This window comes from Staurois parvus, unplaced genomic scaffold (genome assembly GCF_062004578.1).
Source record: "Staurois parvus isolate SC_StPar_1 unplaced genomic scaffold, SC_StPar_1.0 ptg000332l, whole genome shotgun sequence".
Lineage (NCBI taxonomy): Eukaryota > Metazoa > Chordata > Amphibia > Anura > Ranidae > Staurois > Staurois parvus.
Genome location: NW_028318128.1, coordinates 1,401,917 through 1,421,860, shown reverse-complemented (window position 1 = coordinate 1,421,860; position 19,944 = coordinate 1,401,917). Strand labels below are relative to the sequence as shown.

At 45.5% G+C, this 19,944-nt stretch overlaps 1 protein-coding gene across 1 annotated transcript in view; it reads left to right on the top strand.

Moving 5' to 3' along the window:
- The window catches only part of LOC149457267 (uncharacterized), a 226,851-nt gene that overhangs the window by 199,053 nt on the left and 7,854 nt on the right, over window positions 1-19,944 (top strand). The window contains exons 109-117 of the mRNA XM_089683961.1: window positions 1,259-1,310; window positions 1,421-1,487; window positions 1,589-1,811; window positions 8,070-8,121; window positions 8,232-8,298; window positions 8,400-8,622; window positions 11,488-11,539; window positions 11,650-11,716; window positions 11,818-12,040. Of these exons, the coding sequence (XP_089540087.1) occupies window positions 1,259-1,310; window positions 1,421-1,487; window positions 1,589-1,811; window positions 8,070-8,121; window positions 8,232-8,298; window positions 8,400-8,622; window positions 11,488-11,539; window positions 11,650-11,716; window positions 11,818-12,040 (1,026 nt within the window). The remainder of the gene's footprint in view (window positions 1-1,258; window positions 1,311-1,420; window positions 1,488-1,588; window positions 1,812-8,069; window positions 8,122-8,231; window positions 8,299-8,399; window positions 8,623-11,487; window positions 11,540-11,649; window positions 11,717-11,817; window positions 12,041-19,944) is intronic.

Sequence of the window (19,944 nt, the reverse complement as noted above, 5' to 3'; positions counted from 1 at the left end):
TTCAACATGCCTCTCGGCAAATAGCTTGGGGTGTCTACTTTCCAAAAAGGGGTCGTTTTGGGGGGTGGGGGCATTTTATGCCCAGCATTAGAAGCCACACATCACTCACTCTTCTAACCACCTGAAGACCAAGCCTTTTCTGACTCTTTGTTCACATGAAAACAATTCAGTATTTTATGCTAGGAAATTAATTTAAACCCCCAAACATTATATATTTTTTTAAAGCAAACACCCTAGTGAATACAATGGCGAGTGCTGCAATTCTTTATGTCACATAGTATTTGCGCAGCGATTTTTCACAGGGAATGCAAATATCCCCTATAACTTCACTGGGCATTATCATATATTCTTTTTTGAGAAATCTGGGGTCTATCAGACTCTAGATCTCTCCTCTGCCCTTACATTATATAATCAACCAAGATGGGTGTGAACAGATGCTTTCCCAATTTACAAATGGCGCTGTTTATATCCTGCTGAACTGAAGTGATTAAATGCTCGTAGCTTCCGATTTCTTAGGCTATAGATATGATTGGCACCATTCTGATCTCCAATCAGCTCTATGGTCAGCTGGCAGAAACACCGTCTGCATTCTCAGGTTCCCTCGATGGCACGGGACTGCACGAGAAGGCCGTGGAAGGCAGCGGGGGAGGGGGGCATCATCTCCCGCTGCTTGTAAAAGCAATCCTGCAGCTAATTAGCCACTAGGATTGCTTTTACATGAAAGCCAATTGCCAGATGATGCCTGCAGCTGTAGACATCATCCTGGTGTAACTGTTCAAAGTCCAGTGATGTACCAGTATGTCCCTGGTCCTTGTTGGGTATATACAGTATGGTATGCTCTTTTCTTTTTTTTTGTATGCAGCCTGTGGGCTGAATGAAAAAATTAGAAGAAATCATTGTCAGAAAAAGTGTGTGGTATTCCCACCATTAGAATATACCACCCTGCATACACCCACTTCTAATGGTAGGCACACATTAGGTCACATTGTGCCACATGCGCCAGTTCCAAGATTGTACAAATGTCTAAATAGTGGCACGCTTGAATAAAAATTGTCCACGTTTAAGTGGTACCCCATATGGAAAAAGAATGACACCAAGTCCCAGACTATCTTGTCACTGCTCCCCATGCAGTCTGGGCATCTACCCATAACAAGTAATTTGACTGGTTTACAAAAAGAGCATGACAAATTTTCAGACTCTGACATTCACAGACGGTTGCAAAAATCACTGATTTGTAATGTTTTCCCTTATTTTCCAGTACAAGGAACCTGCTCAACCACTGCTAAAGACCTACAAGATTCTATCGCACTGTGAGTATTGTCTTCATTTAACTGGTGTCACTAACTGGATAATACTAAGATAGAATAGAAAAGAGATTCATTAGAAAAATATGTGCAAACCTGTGTCTTCTGTTCCCTAGAGTCCAATGTCCATCGGATTGCATGGTTAATGGAAGAAATGCCTGGGGAACTGATGTGTATACTGATGTAAGTTAATTCAACTGCTACTACTGTCACAAAAAAATACAGCACAAAAAAAGTACACTTCATCAGGAAACTCTAATAACATATCATATATATATATTTAGGATTCCTCCATTTGCAAAGCAGCTATCCATGTTGGAATACTGGATAATAATGTAGGATTAGTGACAGTGGAAAAAAAACCTGGACTGTCGAGTTACACTGGATCAACAAGGAATGGAGTCACAACAACCAGTTATGGATCTTGGTCTGGATCATTTGTATTACATGGTTCCTCTGAACCACCAATTCCTAAACCTACAGAAGTACCAACCCAAAAACCTCCAGGTAATCTCTTGTCACAGACTACACATGATGATAGCAAGCAGTACTATATGTCCTTCAGAAATTGATAATGTCAAAATGCTCAAATAGCTTGTTTTCAGTTAACCACTTGCCCTCCAGAGGATTTACCCCTGTTAATGAACAGGCCTCTTTTTGCTACTTGGCACTGCACTAATTCAAGTGATAATTTCACGGTCATGCAATGCTGTACCCAAACTAAATTTACATCCTTTTTTTTCACACAAATAGAGCTTTCTTTCAGTGGTATTTGATCCCCTGTGCGCTTTTTATTTTTGCCGCTATAAAAAAAACCCTAATTTCTGTCATAAAAAATATAAAAAAAAAACCTAAAATTTCGTCATACATTTAGGCCAAAATGTATTCTGCTACATGTTTTTGGTTAAAAAATCCCAATAAGTGTATATTTATTGCTTTGTGTGAAAATTATAGCATCTACAAACTATGGTATAGATAATGGAATTTACGCAGCTTTTACTTTCTGACTGCCCATCACATGTTTTGAGGTGCTAAAATACTAGGATAGCACAAACACCCTCAAATGACCCCTTTTTGGAAAGTAGACACCCTAAGCTATCTGATGAGAGGCATATTGAGTCCATGGAAAAAAAAATGTTTCCACGTTTCTGGAAAATGACAAAAATATATATATATTTTTTTACACAAAGTTGTCATTTAAATGATTTATTTCTTGTACAAGCCATGGACATATGTGGAATTACAGCCCAAAATACATTCTGCTACTTCTACTGAGTATGGGAATACCACATGTGTGAGACTTTTTGGGAGTCTAGCCACATACAGGAGCCTGAAATCCAATGACGACTTAGAAAGCCTGAAGGAGCGTAACTTCCTCATTTCACTTCCTCATTGCCAAAAATCCAATAGGCACTTTCAGGCTTTTAAAGGGCATTATGTCCTCATTTCACTTCCTCACTACCTATCACTGTTTCGAAGGCCCTGAATTGCCAGGATAGCACCAACCCCCACCCCAAATGACCCCTTTTTGGAAAGTAGACACCCCAAGGAATTTAAAAAGAGGCATGTTGAGTATTTTGCACATCTATTTTTTTCTCACAAGGTTTTGAAATGTAAAAAAAAAGATAAAATAAAGAAAAGAAAAAATATATTTTTGTTATTTTTCTCCATTTTCCAAAAACCTGTGGCAACAAAAGAGATCTGCAAAATACTCACCATGCTTCTTATCAAATTCCTTGGGGTGTCTACTTTCCAAAAAGGGGTCATATAGGGGGGGGGGGGGGGTTGGTGCTACCCTGGCATTTCAGGGCCTCCAAAACTGTGATAGGTAATCAGAAAGTGTAAAGAGGAAATAAAGCCCTTTAAAAGCCTGAAGGTGCTTATTGGATTTTGGGTAGTGAGGAAGTGAAATGAGGAAGTTACGCACCTTCAGGGTTTCAAAGTGGTCATTGGATTTCAGGCTCCTGTATGTGGCTAGGCTCCCAAAACGTCTCTCACACGTGGTACCCCCATACTCAGGAGAAGTAGCAGAATGTATTTTGGGGAGTAATTCCACATATACCCATGGCATGTGTGAGCAATAAATCATTTAAGTGACAATTTTGTGTAAAAAAAACAAACATTTTTTTGTCATTTTCCAAAAACTTGTGGTAAAAAAATAATTATTCTACTTATTCAACATGCCTCTCGGCAAATAGCTTGGGGTGTCTACTTTCCAAAAAGGGGTCGTTTTGGGGGGTGGGGGCATTTTATGCCCAGCATTAGAAGCCACACATCACTCACTCTTCTAACCACCTGAAGACCAAGCCTTTTCTGACTCTTTTTGTTCACATGAAAACAATTCAGTATTTTATGCTAGGAAATTAATGTAAACCCCCAAACATTATATATTTTTTTAAAGCAAACACCCTAGTGAATACAATGGCGAGTGCTGCAATTCTTTATGTCACATAGTATTATCATATATTCTTTTTTGAGAAATCTGGGTTCTATCAGACTCTAGATCTCTCCTCTGCCCTTACATTATATAATCAAACAAGATGGGTGTGAACAGATGCTTTCCCAATTTACAAATGGCGCTGTTTATATCCTGCTGAACTGAAGTGATTAAATGCTCGTAGCTTCCGATTTCTTAGGCTATAGATATGATTGGCACCATTCTGATCTCCAATCAGCTCTATGGTCAGCTGGCAGAAACACCGTCTGCATTCTCAGGTTCCCCCGATGGCACGGGACTGCACGAGAATGCCGGGGAAGGCAGGGGGGGAGGGGGGCATCATCTTCCGCTGCTTGTAAAAGCAATCCTGCAGCTAATTAGCCACTAGGATTGCTTTTACATGAAAGCCGATTGCCGGATTATGCCTGCAGCTGTAGACATCATCCTGGTATAACCGTTCAAAGTCCAGTGATGTACCAGTACGTCGCTGGTCCTTTTTAGGTATATATGGTATGTTCTTTTCTTTTTTTTTGTATGCAGCCTGTGGGCTGAATGAAAAAATGAGAAGAAATCATTGCCAGAAAAAGTGCGTGGTATTCCCACCATTAGAATATACCACCCTGCATCCTCCCACTTCTAATGGTGGGCACACATTAGGTCACATTGTGCCACATGTGCCAGTTCCAAGATTGTACAAATGTCTAAATAGTGGCACGCTTGAATAAAAATTGTCCACGTTTAAGTGGTACCCCATATGGAAAACGAATGACACCAAGTCCCAAACTATCTTGTCACTGCTCCCCATGCAGTCTGGGCATCTACCCATAACAAGTAATTTGACTGGTTTACAAAAAGAGCATGACAAATTTTCAGCCTCTGACATTTACAGATGGTTGCAAAAATCACTGATTTGTAACGTTTTCCCTTATTTTCCAGTACAAGGAACCTGTTCAACCACTGCTAGAGACCTAAAAGATTCTATCGCACTGTGAGTATTGTCTTCATTTAACTGGTGTCACTAACTGGATAATACTAAGATAGAATAGAAAAGAGATTCATTAGAAAAATATGTGCAAACCTGTGTTTTCTGTTCCCTAGAGTCCAATGTTCATCGGATTGCATGGTTAATGGAAGAAATGCCTGGGGAACTGATGTCTATACTGATGTAAGTTAATTCAACTGCTACTACTGTCACAAAAAATGCAGCACAAAAAAGTACACTTCATCAGGAAACTCTAATAACATATCATATATATATATATTTAGGATTCCTCCATTTGCAAAGCAGCTATCCATGTTGGAATACTGGGTAATAATGTAGGATTAGTGACAGTGGAAAAAAAACCTGGACTGTCGAGTTACACTGGATCAACAAGGAATGGAGTCACAACAACCAGTTATGGATCTTGGACTGGATCATTTGTATTACATGGTTCCTCACAACCACCAATTCATAAACCTACTGAAGAACCAACCCAAAAACCTCCAGGTAATGTCATGTCAAAAAATATGCATGACTACAATGAGCAGTACTATATGTCCTTCAGAAATCGGTAATGTCAAGGTGCTCAAAAAGCATGATTTCAGTTAAAGTACTTCCAAAGTAAGGACATTTTCTACCTTAGTGTATTCCCTGTATTTAGGTAAAAAATGACCCATAACCCTTCCTGATGCACACAGCCCAGCTCAGGAGCTAGCCCGCACAGATACTAAAATACCACAAGTTATATTATTAAGTCACGTGGTATTTTAGTAGTGAAAACATTCCTCAATGTTTCTGCTGTCAGTGAGGTTCCCCACTGACAGCTGAATGTAAAAAGAATTGCCAGCAATTAATTTTTTTTTTTGAACAGCGTGGGATTCCCCCCCATCCATACCAAGCCCTTTGGGTCTGGTATAGATTTTGAGGGGAACCCCCACACCAAAATGTTTTTAAAAATGGTCCAGGGGTCCCCCCAAAATCCATACCAGACTCTTATCTGAGCATGCAGCCTGGCAGGTCAGGAAAGGAGGGGGACGAGCAAGCGCCCCCCCCCCCCCGAACCATACCAGGCCACATGCCCTTAACATTGGGGGGGTATTTTGGGGCAGGGGGGCTCCCCTCCCGTAAGAACCTTGCACCCATGTTGATGGGGACAAGGGTTTCTTCCCCACAACTGTGGCCGGTGGTTGTGGGGGTCTGTGGGTGGAGGGCTTATCAGAATCTGGAAGCCCGCTTTTACAAGGGGGCCCCCAGATCCAGCCCCCCCAAGTGAATGAATATGAGGTACAAGGTACGGCTACTAATTCACAAAAAAAGTGTAGTGTAAAAAATGACAGAAGACAGCCTTTCACAAGTCCTTTATTAAAAAAAAAACAAAAAAAGTCCCACAAAGTAGATCCAATGTCAATCAAGATGCTTTCTGACCATAAATAAGAAAAAAAAATGCTCCACTCTCGACGCTGGCTCCGACCGCCTGATAGCGGCGCCAGGGTGACAATTGTTAAATACCACGATGACGTCACAAGGGGGCAGAGTCACTCGGTTGATGTCACCGGGTGGCCCCGCCCCCTTGTGATGTCATCATGTACTGTGATTGGTCAGAGCATTGCATCTGATCTGTGGACAGGTGCATTGCTTTGGCCAATCACAATGCACTGTCAGGGAGCAGTGCATTGTGGGGCGTGGCAGTCAAGCCGAACGTCCTTACCATTTGTGTATTTGCCAAACACATGAACGACCGATGTTTGAGTTGAACTTCTGATCAACTCGAACATCAAGCCCAACCCTAGTCAACAGTAAGTGCATTCAAACACAGATCTATACTCAGACAAAAAAGTTATTAAAAAAAAAAAGAAAAAAAACAAAGATTTCAGGCTCCTGTATGTGGCTAGGCTCCCAAAAAGTCTCTCACACGTGGTACCCCCATACTCAGGAGAAGTAGCAGAATGTATTTTGGGGAGTAATTCCACATATACCCATGGCATGTGTGAGCAATAAATCATTTAAGTGACAATTTTGTGTAAAAAAAACAAACATTTTTTTGTCATTTTCCAAAAACTTGTGGTAACAAAATAATTATTCTATTTATTCAACATGCCTCTCGGCAAATAGCTTGGGGTGTCTACTTTCCAAAAAGGGGTCGTTTTGGGGGGTGGGGGCATTTTATGCCCAGCATTAGAAGCCACACATCACTCACTCTTCTAACCACCTGAAGACCAAGCCTTTTCTGACTCTTTGTTCACATGAAAACAATTCAGTATTTTATGCTAGGAAATTAATTTAAACCCCCAAACATTATATATTTTTTTAAAGCAAACACCCTAGTGAATACAATGGCGAGTGCTGCAATTCTTTATGTCACATAGTATTTGCGCAGCGATTTTTCACAGGGAATGCAAATATCCCCTATAACTTCACTGGGCATTATCATATATTCTTTTTTGAGAAATCTGGGGTCTATCAGACTCTAGATCTCTCCTCTGCCCTTACATTATATAATCAACCAAGATGGGTGTGAACAGATGCTTTCCCAATTTACAAATGGCGCTGTTTATATCCTGCTGAACTGAAGTGATTAAATGCTCGTAGCTTCCGATTTCTTAGGCTATAGATATGATTGGCACCATTCTGATCTCCAATCAGCTCTATGGTCAGCTGGCAGAAACACCGTCTGCATTCTCAGGTTCCCTCGATGGCACGGGACTGCACGAGAAGGCCGTGGAAGGCAGCGGGGGAGGGGGGCATCATCTCCCGCTGCTTGTAAAAGCAATCCTGCAGCTAATTAGCCACTAGGATTGCTTTTACATGAAAGCCAATTGCCAGATGATGCCTGCAGCTGTAGACATCATCCTGGTGTAACTGTTCAAAGTCCAGTGATGTACCAGTATGTCCCTGGTCCTTGTTGGGTATATACAGTATGGTATGCTCTTTTCTTTTTTTTTGTATGCAGCCTGTGGGCTGAATGAAAAAATTAGAAGAAATCATTGTCAGAAAAAGTGTGTGGTATTCCCACCATTAGAATATACCACCCTGCATCCACCCACTTCTAATGGTGGGCACACATTAGGTCACATTGTGCCACATGCGCCAGTTCCAAGATTGTACAAATGTCTAAATAGTGGCACGCTTGAATAAAAATTGTCCACGTTTAAGTGGTACCCCATATGGAAAAAGAATGACACCAAGTCCCAGACTATCTTGTCACTGCTCCCCATGCAGTCTGGGCATCTACCCATAACAAGTAATTTGACTGGTTTACAAAAAGAGCATGACAAATTTTCAGCCTCTGACATTCACAGACGGTTGCAAAAATCACTGATTTGTAATGTTTTCCCTTATTTTCCAGTACAAGGAACCTGCTCAACCACTGCTAAAGACCTACAAGATTCTATCGCACTGTGAGTATTGTCTTCATTTAACTGGTGTCACTAACTGGATAATACTAAGATAGAATAGAAAAGAGATTCATTAGAAAAATATGTGCAAACCTGTGTCTTCTGTTCCCTAGAGTCCAATGTCCATCGGATTGCATGGTTAATGGAAGAAATGCCTGGGGAACTGATGTGTATACTGATGTAAGTTAATTCAACTGCTACTACTGTCACAAAAAAATACAGCACAAAAAAAGTACACTTCATCAGGAAACTCTAATAACATATCATATATATATATTTAGGATTCCTCCATTTGCAAAGCAGCTATCCATGTTGGAATACTGGATAATAATGTAGGATTAGTGACAGTGGAAAAAAAACCTGGACTGTCGAGTTACACTGGATCAACAAGGAATGGAGTCACAACAACCAGTTATGGATCTTGGTCTGGATCATTTGTATTACATGGTTCCTCACAACCACCAATTCCTAAACCTACAGAAGTACCAACCCAAAAACCTCCAGGTAATCTCTTGTCACAGACTACACATGATGATAGCAAGCAGTACTATATGTCCTTCAGAAATTGATAATGTCAAAATGCTCAAATAGCTTGTTTTCAGTTAACCACTTGCCCTCCAGAGGATTTACCCCCGTTAATGACCAGGCCTCTTTTTGCTACTTGGCACTGCACTAATTCAAGTGATAATTTCACGGTCATGCAATGCTGTACCCAAACTAAATTTACATCCTTTTTTTTCACACAAATAGAGCTTTCTTTCAGTGGTATTTGATCCCCTGTGCGCTTTTTATTTTTGCCGCTATAAAAAAAAACCTAATTTCTGTCATAAAAAATATTAAAAAAAAACCTAAAATTTCGTCATACATTTAGGCCAAAATGTATTCTGCTACATGTTTTTGGTTAAAAAATCCCAATAAGTGTATATTTATTGCTTTGTGTGAAAATTATAGCATCTACAAACTATGGTATAGATAATGGAATTTACGCAGCTTTTACTTTCTGACTGCCCATCACATGTTTTGAGGTGCTAAAATACTAGGATAGCACAAACACCCTCAAATGACCCCTTTTTGGAAAGTAGACACCCTAAGCTATCTGATGAGAGGCATATTGAGTCCATGGAAAAAAAAATGTTTCCACGTTTCTGGAAAATGACAAAAATATATATATATTTTTTTACACAAAGTTGTCATTTAAATGATTTATTTCTTGTACAAGCCATGGACATATGTGGAATTACAGCCCAAAATACATTCTGCTACTTCTACTGAGTATGGGAATACCACATGTGTGAGACTTTTTGGGAGTCTAGCCACATACAGGAGCCTGAAATCCAATGACGACTTAGAAAGCCTGAAGGAGCGTAACTTCCTCATTTCACTTCCTCATTGCCAAAAATCCAATAGGCACTTTCAGGCTTTTAAAGGGCATTATGTCCTCATTTCACTTCCTCACTACCTATCACTGTTTCGAAGGCCCTGAATTGCCAGGATAGCACCAACCCCCACCCCAAATGACCCCTTTTTGGAAAGTAGACACCCCAAGGAATTTAAAAAGAGGCATGTTGAGTATTTTGCACATCTATTTTTTTCTCACAAGGTTTTGAAATGTAAAAAAAAAGATAAAATAAAGAAAAGAAAAAATATATTTTTGTTATTTTTCTCCATTTTCCAAAAACCTGTGGCAACAAAAGAGATCTGCAAAATACTCACCATGCTTCTTATCAAATTCCTTGGGGTGTCTACTTTCCAAAAAGGGGTCATATAGGGGGGGGGGGGGGTTGGTGCTACCCTGGCATTTCAGGGCCTCCAAAACTGTGATAGGTAATCAGAAAGTGTAAAGAGGAAATAAAGCCCTTTAAAAGCCTGAAGGTGCTTATTGGATTTTGGGTAGTGAGGAAGTGAAATGAGGAAGTTACGCACCTTCAGGGTTTCAAAGTGGTCATTGGATTTCAGGCTCCTGTATGTGGCTAGGCTCCCAAAACGTCTCTCACACGTGGTACCCCCATACTCAGGAGAAGTAGCAGAATGTATTTTGGGGAGTAATTCCACATATACCCATGGCATGTGTGAGCAATAAATCATTTAAGTGACAATTTTGTGTAAAAAAAACAAACATTTTTTTGTCATTTTCCAAAAACTTGTGGTAAAAAAATAATTATTCTACTTATTCAACATGCCTCTCGGCAAATAGCTTGGGGTGTCTACTTTCCAAAAAGGGGTCGTTTTGGGGGGTGGGGGCATTTTATGCCCAGCATTAGAAGCCACACATCACTCACTCTTCTAACCACCTGAAGACCAAGCCTTTTCTGACTCTTTTTGTTCACATGAAAACAATTCAGTATTTTATGCTAGGAAATTAATGTAAACCCCCAAACATTATATATTTTTTTAAAGCAAACACCCTAGTGAATACAATGGCGAGTGCTGCAATTCTTTATGTCACATAGTATTATCATATATTCTTTTTTGAGAAATCTGGGTTCTATCAGACTCTAGATCTCTCCTCTGCCCTTACATTATATAATCAAACAAGATGGGTGTGAACAGATGCTTTCCCAATTTACAAATGGCGCTGTTTATATCCTGCTGAACTGAAGTGATTAAATGCTCGTAGCTTCCGATTTCTTAGGCTATAGATATGATTGGCACCATTCTGATCTCCAATCAGCTCTATGGTCAGCTGGCAGAAACACCGTCTGCATTCTCAGGTTCCCCCGATGGCACGGGACTGCACGAGAATGCCGGGGAAGGCAGGGGGGGAGGGGGGCATCATCTTCCGCTGCTTGTAAAAGCAATCCTGCAGCTAATTAGCCACTAGGATTGCTTTTACATGAAAGCCGATTGCCGGATTATGCCTGCAGCTGTAGACATCATCCTGGTATAACCGTTCAAAGTCCAGTGATGTACCAGTACGTCGCTGGTCCTTTTTAGGTATATATGGTATGTTCTTTTCTTTTTTTTTGTATGCAGCCTGTGGGCTGAATGAAAAAATGAGAAGAAATCATTGCCAGAAAAAGTGCGTGGTATTCCCACCATTAGAATATACCACCCTGCATCCTCCCACTTCTAATGGTGGGCACACATTAGGTCACATTGTGCCACATGTGCCAGTTCCAAGATTGTACAAATGTCTAAATAGTGGCACGCTTGAATAAAAATTGTCCACGTTTAAGTGGTACCCCATATGGAAAACGAATGACACCAAGTCCCAAACTATCTTGTCACTGCTCCCCATGCAGTCTGGGCATCTACCCATAACAAGTAATTTGACTGGTTTACAAAAAGAGCATGACAAATTTTCAGCCTCTGACATTTACAGATGGTTGCAAAAATCACTGATTTGTAACGTTTTCCCTTATTTTCCAGTACAAGGAACCTGTTCAACCACTGCTAGAGACCTAAAAGATTCTATCGCACTGTGAGTATTGTCTTCATTTAACTGGTGTCACTAACTGGATAATACTAAGATAGAATAGAAAAGAGATTCATTAGAAAAATATGTGCAAACCTGTGTTTTCTGTTCCCTAGAGTCCAATGTTCATCGGATTGCATGGTTAATGGAAGAAATGCCTGGGGAACTGATGTCTATACTGATGTAAGTTAATTCAACTGCTACTACTGTCACAAAAAATGCAGCACAAAAAAGTACACTTCATCAGGAAACTCTAATAACATATCATATATATATATATTTAGGATTCCTCCATTTGCAAAGCAGCTATCCATGTTGGAATACTGGGTAATAATGTAGGATTAGTGACAGTGGAAAAAAAACCTGGACTGTCGAGTTACACTGGATCAACAAGGAATGGAGTCACAACAACCAGTTATGGATCTTGGACTGGATCATTTGTATTACATGGTTCCTCACAACCACCAATTCATAAACCTACTGAAGAACCAACCCAAAAACCTCCAGGTAATGTCATGTCAAAAAATATGCATGACTACAATGAGCAGTACTATATGTCCTTCAGAAATCGGTAATGTCAAGGTGCTCAAAAAGCATGATTTCAGTTAAAGTACTTCCAAAGTAAGGACATTTTCTACCTTAGTGTATTCCCTGTATTTAGGTAAAAAATGACCCATAACCCTTCCTGATGCACACAGCCCAGCTCAGGAGCTAGCCCGCACAGATACTAAAATACCACAAGTTATATTATTAAGTCACGTGGTATTTTAGTAGTGAAAACATTCCTCAATGTTTCTGCTGTCAGTGAGGTTCCCCACTGACAGCTGAATGTAAAAAGAATTGCCAGCAATTAAATTTTTTTTTTGAACAGCGTGGGATTCCCCCCCATCCATACCAAGCCCTTTGGGTCTGGTATAGATTTTGAGGGGAACCCCCACACCAAAATGTTTTTAAAAATGGTCCAGGGGTCCCCCCAAAATCCATACCAGACTCTTATCTGAGCATGCAGCCTGGCAGGTCAGGAAAGGAGGGGGACGAGCAAGCGCCCCCCCCCCCGAACCATACCAGGCCACATGCCCTTAACATTGGGGGGGTATTTTGGGGCAGGGGGGCTCCCCTCCCGTAAGAACCTTGCACCCATGTTGATGGGGACAAGGGTTTCTTCCCCACAACTGTGGCCGGTGGTTGTGGGGGTCTGTGGGTGGAGGGCTTATCAGAATCTGGAAGCCCGCTTTTACAAGGGGGCCCCCAGATCCAGCCCCCCCAAGTGAATGAATATGAGGTACAAGGTACGGCTACTAATTCACAAAAAAAGTGTAGTGTAAAAAATGACAGAAGACAGCCTTTCACAAGTCCTTTATTAAAAACAAAAACAAAAAAAGTCCCACAAAGTAGATCCAATGTCAATCAAGATGCTTTCTGACCATAAATAAGAAAAAAAAATGCTCCACTCTTGACGCTGGCTCCGACCGCCTGATAGCGGCGCCAGGGTGACAATTGTTAAATACCACGATGACGTCACAAGAGGGCAGGGTCACTCGGTTGATGTCACCGGGTGGCCCCGCCCCCTTGTGATGTCATCATGTACTGTGATTGGTCAGAGCATTGCATCTGATCTGTGGACAGGTGCATTGCTTTGGCCAATCACAATGCACTGTCAGGGAGCAGTGCATTGTGGGGCGTGGCAGTCAAGCCGAACGTCCTTACCATTTGTGTATTTGCCAAACACATGAACGACCGATGTTTGAGTTGAACTTCTGATCAACTCGAACATCAAGCCCAACCCTAGTCAACAGTAAGTGCATTCAAACACAGATCTATACTCAGACAAAAAAGTTATTAAAAAAAAAAAGAAAAAAAACAAAGTGAAAAAAAGTAAAAGTATGCAGAATTGATGAACCATTTGGTGTTTTCTCTGCCATAAATATCCTATGTTTATATGTTTCTAAAGTACACTACCAATATCTAACATTGTTACCACTAAGAACAGGTGGACCAATAGCATATTCCAATTGGGTGCAATAGATAAGTGTGCTCTGACCACAATAACAACTAGAGATGAGCGAAGTATTCGCAGAAAAAATTTGATTCGAGGCGAATATATTCGCTGCAAATTTAACTTATAAAAAGGGTGTTTCTAGGCTTCAGAGAGCCTTTATATTAGTGCAGAACACTGTACCTTTAATTTAAATGCCCTTGGAGTCTGCTGGGGAAGAGAAATAATACTGTCAGTCAGTATGACATGCAGATGAGTGCCGTCGATCTTAGAATCACCGCACACTTCACTCATTTGGGCAGTCACGGGGCCAAAACCAGAGTGTGGAGCCACAGTGTGGCGGTGGAGGCAGCAGCAATGGGAGGCCATACAGCACCCTATGACAAAATGGAACCCACCAGCAGTGTGAGGAGACCTGAAAGTGGCACATGGCAGAGTGTGGCGATGGAGACAGCAGCAATGGGAGGCCGTACAGGGACCCATGACACACTCTGGACCTGGCAGCAGCATGAGGAGGCGGTACAGGGGCCCATGACAGATTACGGGCCTGGCAGCAGCATGAGGAGTCGGTACGGGGGCCCATGGCAGATTACGGGCCTGGCAGCAGCAATGGGAGGCAATACAGCACCCTATGACAAAATGGAACCCACCAGCAGTGTGAGGAGACCTGAAAGTGGCACATGGCAGAGTGTGGCGATGGAGACAGCAGCAATGGGAGGCCGTACAGGGACCCATGACACACTCTGGACCTGGCAGCAGCATGAGGAGGCGGTACAGGGGCCCATGACAGATTACGGGCCTGGCAGCAGCATGAGGAGTCGGTACGGGGGCCCATGGCAGATTACGGGCCTGGCAGCAGCAATGGGAGGCCATACAGCACCCTATGACAAAATGGAACCCACCAGCAGTGTGAGGAGACCTGAAAGTGGCACATGGCAGAGTGTGGCGATGGAGACAGCAGCAATGGGAGGCCGTACAGGGACCCATGACACACTCTGGACCTGGCAGCAGCATGAGGAGGCGGTACAGGGGCCCATGACAGATTACGGGCCTGGCAGCAGCATGAGGAGGCGGTACGGGGGCCCATGGCAGATTACGGGCCTGGCAGCAGCAATGGGAGGCCATACAGCACCCTATGACAAAATGGAACCCACCAGCAGTGTGAGGAGACCTGAAAGTGGCACATGGCAGAGTGTGGCGATGGAGACAGCAGCAATGGGAGGCCGTACAGGGACCCATGACACACTCTGGACCTGGCAGCAGCATGAGGAGGCGGTACAGGGGCCCATGACGGGCCTGGCAGCAGCATGAGGAGTCGGTACGGGGGCCCATGGCAGATTACGGGCCTGGCAGCAGCAATGGGAGGCCCGTAATCTGCCAGCACCCTATGACAAAATGGAACCCACCAGCAGTGTGAGGAGACCTGAAAGTGGCACATGGCAGAGTGTGGCGATGGAGACAGCAGCAATGGGAGGCCGTACAGGGACCCATGACACACTCTGGACCTGGCAGCAGCATGAGGAGGCGGTACAGGGGCCCATGACGGGCCTGGCAGCAGTATGAGGAGTCGGTACGGGGGCCCATGGCAGATTACGGGCCTGGCAGCAGCAATGGGAGGCCCGTAATCTGCCAGCACCCTATGACAAAATGGAACCCACCAGCAGTGTGAGGAGACCTGAAAGTGGCACATGGCAGAGTGTGGCGATGGAGACAGCAGCAATGGGAGGCCGTACAGGGACCCATGACACACTCTGGACCTGGCAGCAGCATGAGGAGGCGGTACAGGGGCCCATGGCAGATTACGGGCCTGGCAGCAGCAATGGGAGGCCCGTAATCTGCCAGCACCCTATGACAAAATGGAACCCACCAGCAGTGTGAGGAGACCTGAAAGTGGCACATGGCAGAGTGTGGCGATGGAGACAGCAGCAATGGGAGGCCGTACAGGGACCCATGACACACTCTGGACCTGGCAGCAGCATGAGGAGGCGGTACAGGGGCCCATGACAGATTACGGGCCTGGCAGCAGCATGAGGAGTCGGTACGGGGGCCCATGGCAGATTACGGGCCTGGCAGCAGCAATGGGAGGCCCGTAATCTGCCAGCACCCTATGACAAAATGGAACCCACCAGCAGTGTGAGGAGACCTGAAAGTGGCACATGGCAGAGTGTGGCGATGGAGACAGCAGCAATGGGAGGCCGTACAGGGACCCATGACACACTCTGGACCTGGCAGCAGCATGAGGAGGCTAATAATCGTCTCCCCACGCTGCTGCTGGGGGGACTTTTTAACATAGGCCTCTGTATGGCCTTCAATTTAAGCTGCTTACGCTTCGCCACTCTGCCATGGGCCCCTATACCGCCTGCTCTTGCTGCTGCCAGGTCCAGAGTGTGTCATGGGTCCCTGTACGGCCTCCCATTGCTGCTGACTTCATCGCCAGACTCTGCCATGTGCCACTTTCAGGTCTCCTTACACTGTTGGTGGGTTCCATTTTGTGATAGGGTGCTGTATGGCCTTCCATTGCTGCTGCCTCCACCGCCACCCTGCGCCATGTGCCTCTGTCGTCTGCTCACGCTGCTGACGGCTTACGCTTTTTAACCGAGGCCTGTGTTTGGCTTCCGAATACTGCTGCATCCACCGCCACCCTGCGCCATATGCCTCTGTCGTCTGCTCACGCTGCTGACGGCTTCCGCTTTTTAACCTAGGCCTGCGTATGGCTTCCGAATACTGCTGCCTCCACCGCCACCCTGCGCCATGTGCCTCTGTCGTCTGCTCACGCTGCTGCCAGGTCCATACTGATTCATGGCCCCCTGTACCAGCTCCTCATGAACGTGGTTCAGCGGGTTTGCATCACTTAACGGCAAATCGTTGACAAACGCTGGGACGTTCAGTGTTGTGCGCATTAAGCCAGACACCAAAGGGCAGCACAGACCTGTTATTACTCACTCAAGCATGGCTGAACAAAACCAGTCTCTACCACAAATTGGACCCAGACCTGCCCAGGGTCTCGTAAGTAGATTGCACGGAGGAGTAGAGTTCGTTATTGGAATTAACTGTGAGGGACTTTTAAACCTAGGCCTGTGTATGGCCTTCAATTGAAGCTGCTTCTGCTCCGCCACTCTGCCATTGGACTCTTGATAGTCGTCGACTATCAAGAGTCCAATGGCAGAGTGGCGGAGCAGAAGCAGCTTCAATTGAAGGCCATACAGAGGCCTATGTTAAAAAGTCCCCCCAGCAGCAGCGTGGGGAGACGACTATCAAGAGTCCAATGGCAGAGTGGCGGAGCAGAAGCAGCTTCAATTGAAGGCCATGCACAGGCCTAGGTTTAAAAGTCCCTCACAGTTAATTCCAATAACGAACTCTACTCCTCCGTGCAATCTACTTACGAGACCCTGGGCAGGTCTGGGTCCAATTTGTGGTAGAGACTGGTTTTGTTCAGCCATGCTTGAGCGAGTAATAACAGGTCTGTGCTGCCCTTTGGTGTCTGGCTTAATGCGCACAACACTGAACGTCCCAGCGTTTGTCAACGATTTGCCGTTAAGTGATGTAAACCCGCTGAACCACGTTCATGAGGAGCCGGTACAGGGGGCCATGAATCAGTATGGACCTGGCAGCAGCGTGAGCAGACGACAGAGGCACATGGCGCAGGGTGGCGGTGGATGCAGCAGTATTCGGAAGCCAAACACAGGCCTCGGTTAAAAAGCGGAAGCCGTCAGCAGCGTGAGCAGACGACAGAGGCACATGACGCAGGGTGGCGGTGGAGGCAGCAGCAATGGAAGGCCATACAGCACCCTATCACAAAATGGAACCCACCAACAGTGTAAGGAGACCTGAAAGTGGCACATGGCAGAGTCTGGCGATGAAGTCAGCAGCAATGGGAGGCCGTACAGGGACCCATGACACACTCTGGACCTGGCAGCAGCAAGAGGAGGCGGTACAGGGGACCATGGCAGAGTGGCGAAGCGTAAGCAGCTTAAATTGAAGGCCATACAGAGGCCTATGTTAAAAATAATAACATGTTTGGGGCATGATTCATGGCGGATTTAGTCAGTTGTGTCAGGAACTGGTGGTTTGAAATCCAGACTAATCCACGCCTGATTCATTTTCACAAACGTGAGTCTCTCCACACTTTGGGTGGACAGTCGTGTCCTCCGCGGAGTTACAATACCTCCTGCCGCACTAAACACGCGCTCCGATGCCACGCTACTGGCCGGGCATGACAGCCTTTCAAGGGCAAATTCAGCTAGTTGGGGCCAAAGGTCAAGTTTCGTTGCCCAGTAGTCAAGGGGATTGTCTACCTCGGTTGGCAGGGTGCTGTCCAAGTAGGCCCGAGCCTGTTGTTTGAGGTCCTGCTCCAGGTCCACCTGATGCTGCTGCTGCTGCGGCTGGTTAGTAGTTTCCTCACTGCGCTGGTGAAGAAAGCTACTCATCATCGACTGCAGACTGAGGCAGCCGCTGCTGGTGGAGCTGCCACTGCTCCTACCACCCCACCCCTCCCCTGCTGCCATGGCAGCGGAACGCGAGCGCACAGGGCCCACAGTGTCTGAGGATGGACGTTGGCGCACAAAGGCAGAGACCAACTGACTACATAGGTGGTTTTTATAGTACTTTATTTTGGCCTCCCTCTCAGCAGGTGTGAAAAAGTCCACCATTTTTGAACGGTAGCGAGGGTCCAACAAGGTGGACAGCCAAAAGTCATCCCTCTGTCTGATGGTTATTATTCGGCTGTCGCTACGCAAGCAACCGAGCATGCTATGGGCCATTTGTGCCAAGGAATGCGAGGGACTCCCTGCCTCCATCTCCACAGCATACTGCCACGGTGCGTCTGGGTCCTCTGTCTCCTCCTCCTCCTCTACCAGATGCTCCTGCTCCTCCACTCCTGTCCGCTGAGTGGAAAAACCACCCATTTCACTCAATAATTCCTGAGCACCAATGTCCTCCTCTACCTCCTCCTCTTCTTCCTGTCCTGCCCCCACAGGGGTCATGTGGCGTTGAGATCTGTGCGCCACGTCTACCGCACCCTGACCAGCCATTGTTAACAGCATTTGTTCCAGGACGTGCAACAGAGGAATGACGTCGTTCATCCCATAGTCCTGCCGACTCACGAATAGCGTGGCCTCCTCAAAGGGCCTGAGCAAGCGGCAGGTGTCACGCATGAGCTGCCAATGGCTGACATCTAAGTTACACAGGGGAGTACCTTTATCCGCTTGTAACATCAGGAAATCGGTGATGGCCTTTCGCTGTTCGTAAAGGCGGTCTAACATATGTAGGGTTGAATTCCACCTTGTTGCAACGTCGCAGATCAGGCGATGCTGTGGAATTCCGTTCTGCCGCTGCAGCTCAAGGAGGGTGTGCTTTGCGGTGTAGGAATGGCTGAAATGCATGCAAAGTTTACGTGACATTTTAAGAATGTCTTGCAGTGGGATGGTGGATTTTAGGAACCGCTTGACAACCAGATTGAACACGTGAGCCATGCATGGCGCATGGCACAACCTTCCTTGACGCAGAGCAGACACCATGTTCTTTCCGTTGTCGGTCAACATGGTTCCGATTTTCAGTTTGCGCGGAGACAGCCATCTGTCGATTTCTCTGTTCATTACACTCAGAAGTTCCTCCCCTGTGTGACTACGTTCGCCAAGGCATACCAGGTGCAGCACAGCGTGACACCGTTGCGCCCTGCACATGTGATATGCCGGTCGGGTAATGGGACTTGGCACGGGGGTGGCGGCTGAGGACACGGCGGAAGAAGAGGTAGTAGAGGCGGACATCTTTGCTGGACCAAGGACGTGCAAACGTGGAGGCAAAAGTGGCGTGACCTGTCCAAGTTGCTGGTGCGGCTGTGCCGGCACCACGTTCACCCAGTGGGCCGTAAATGACATGTACTGTCCCTGACCGTAGTTACAGCTCCACACGTCGGCGCTGCCGTGCACTTTGGCAGAGACCGACATGCTCAAAGACTGGCCCACCATCTCTTCTACATGTGAATGCAGGGCTGGCACTGCCTTTTTGGCGAAGAAATGCCGGCTTGGCACTCTCCACCGCGGCTCGGCACAAGCCATCATTTCTCGGAAAGGTGCTGAGTCCACCACTTGGAAAGGGAGGGACTGCAGCACCAGCAACTTGGACAGGAGGACGTTCAGCTTCTGCACCGTCGGGTGCGTGCTCGCAAACTGTTGTCTCTTGGAAACGGATTCCAAGAAAGACTGCTGACGGAATCCGTGAAGAGGAGTAGCAGGAGAAGGAGCATCTGAACGAGCGGAAGATGCCAACGAGTGACAACTCCCCTCAGCAGAGGTGTTGGAGCCTTGACTGGCTGATAGAGGGCGATTGACGTCGGGTGACGGAGCAAGTAACGGAGTGGGTGATGGAGCGGGGGCTGGGGCAGGCAGAACCGCCGTATCTTTATCACGGTTTTCCC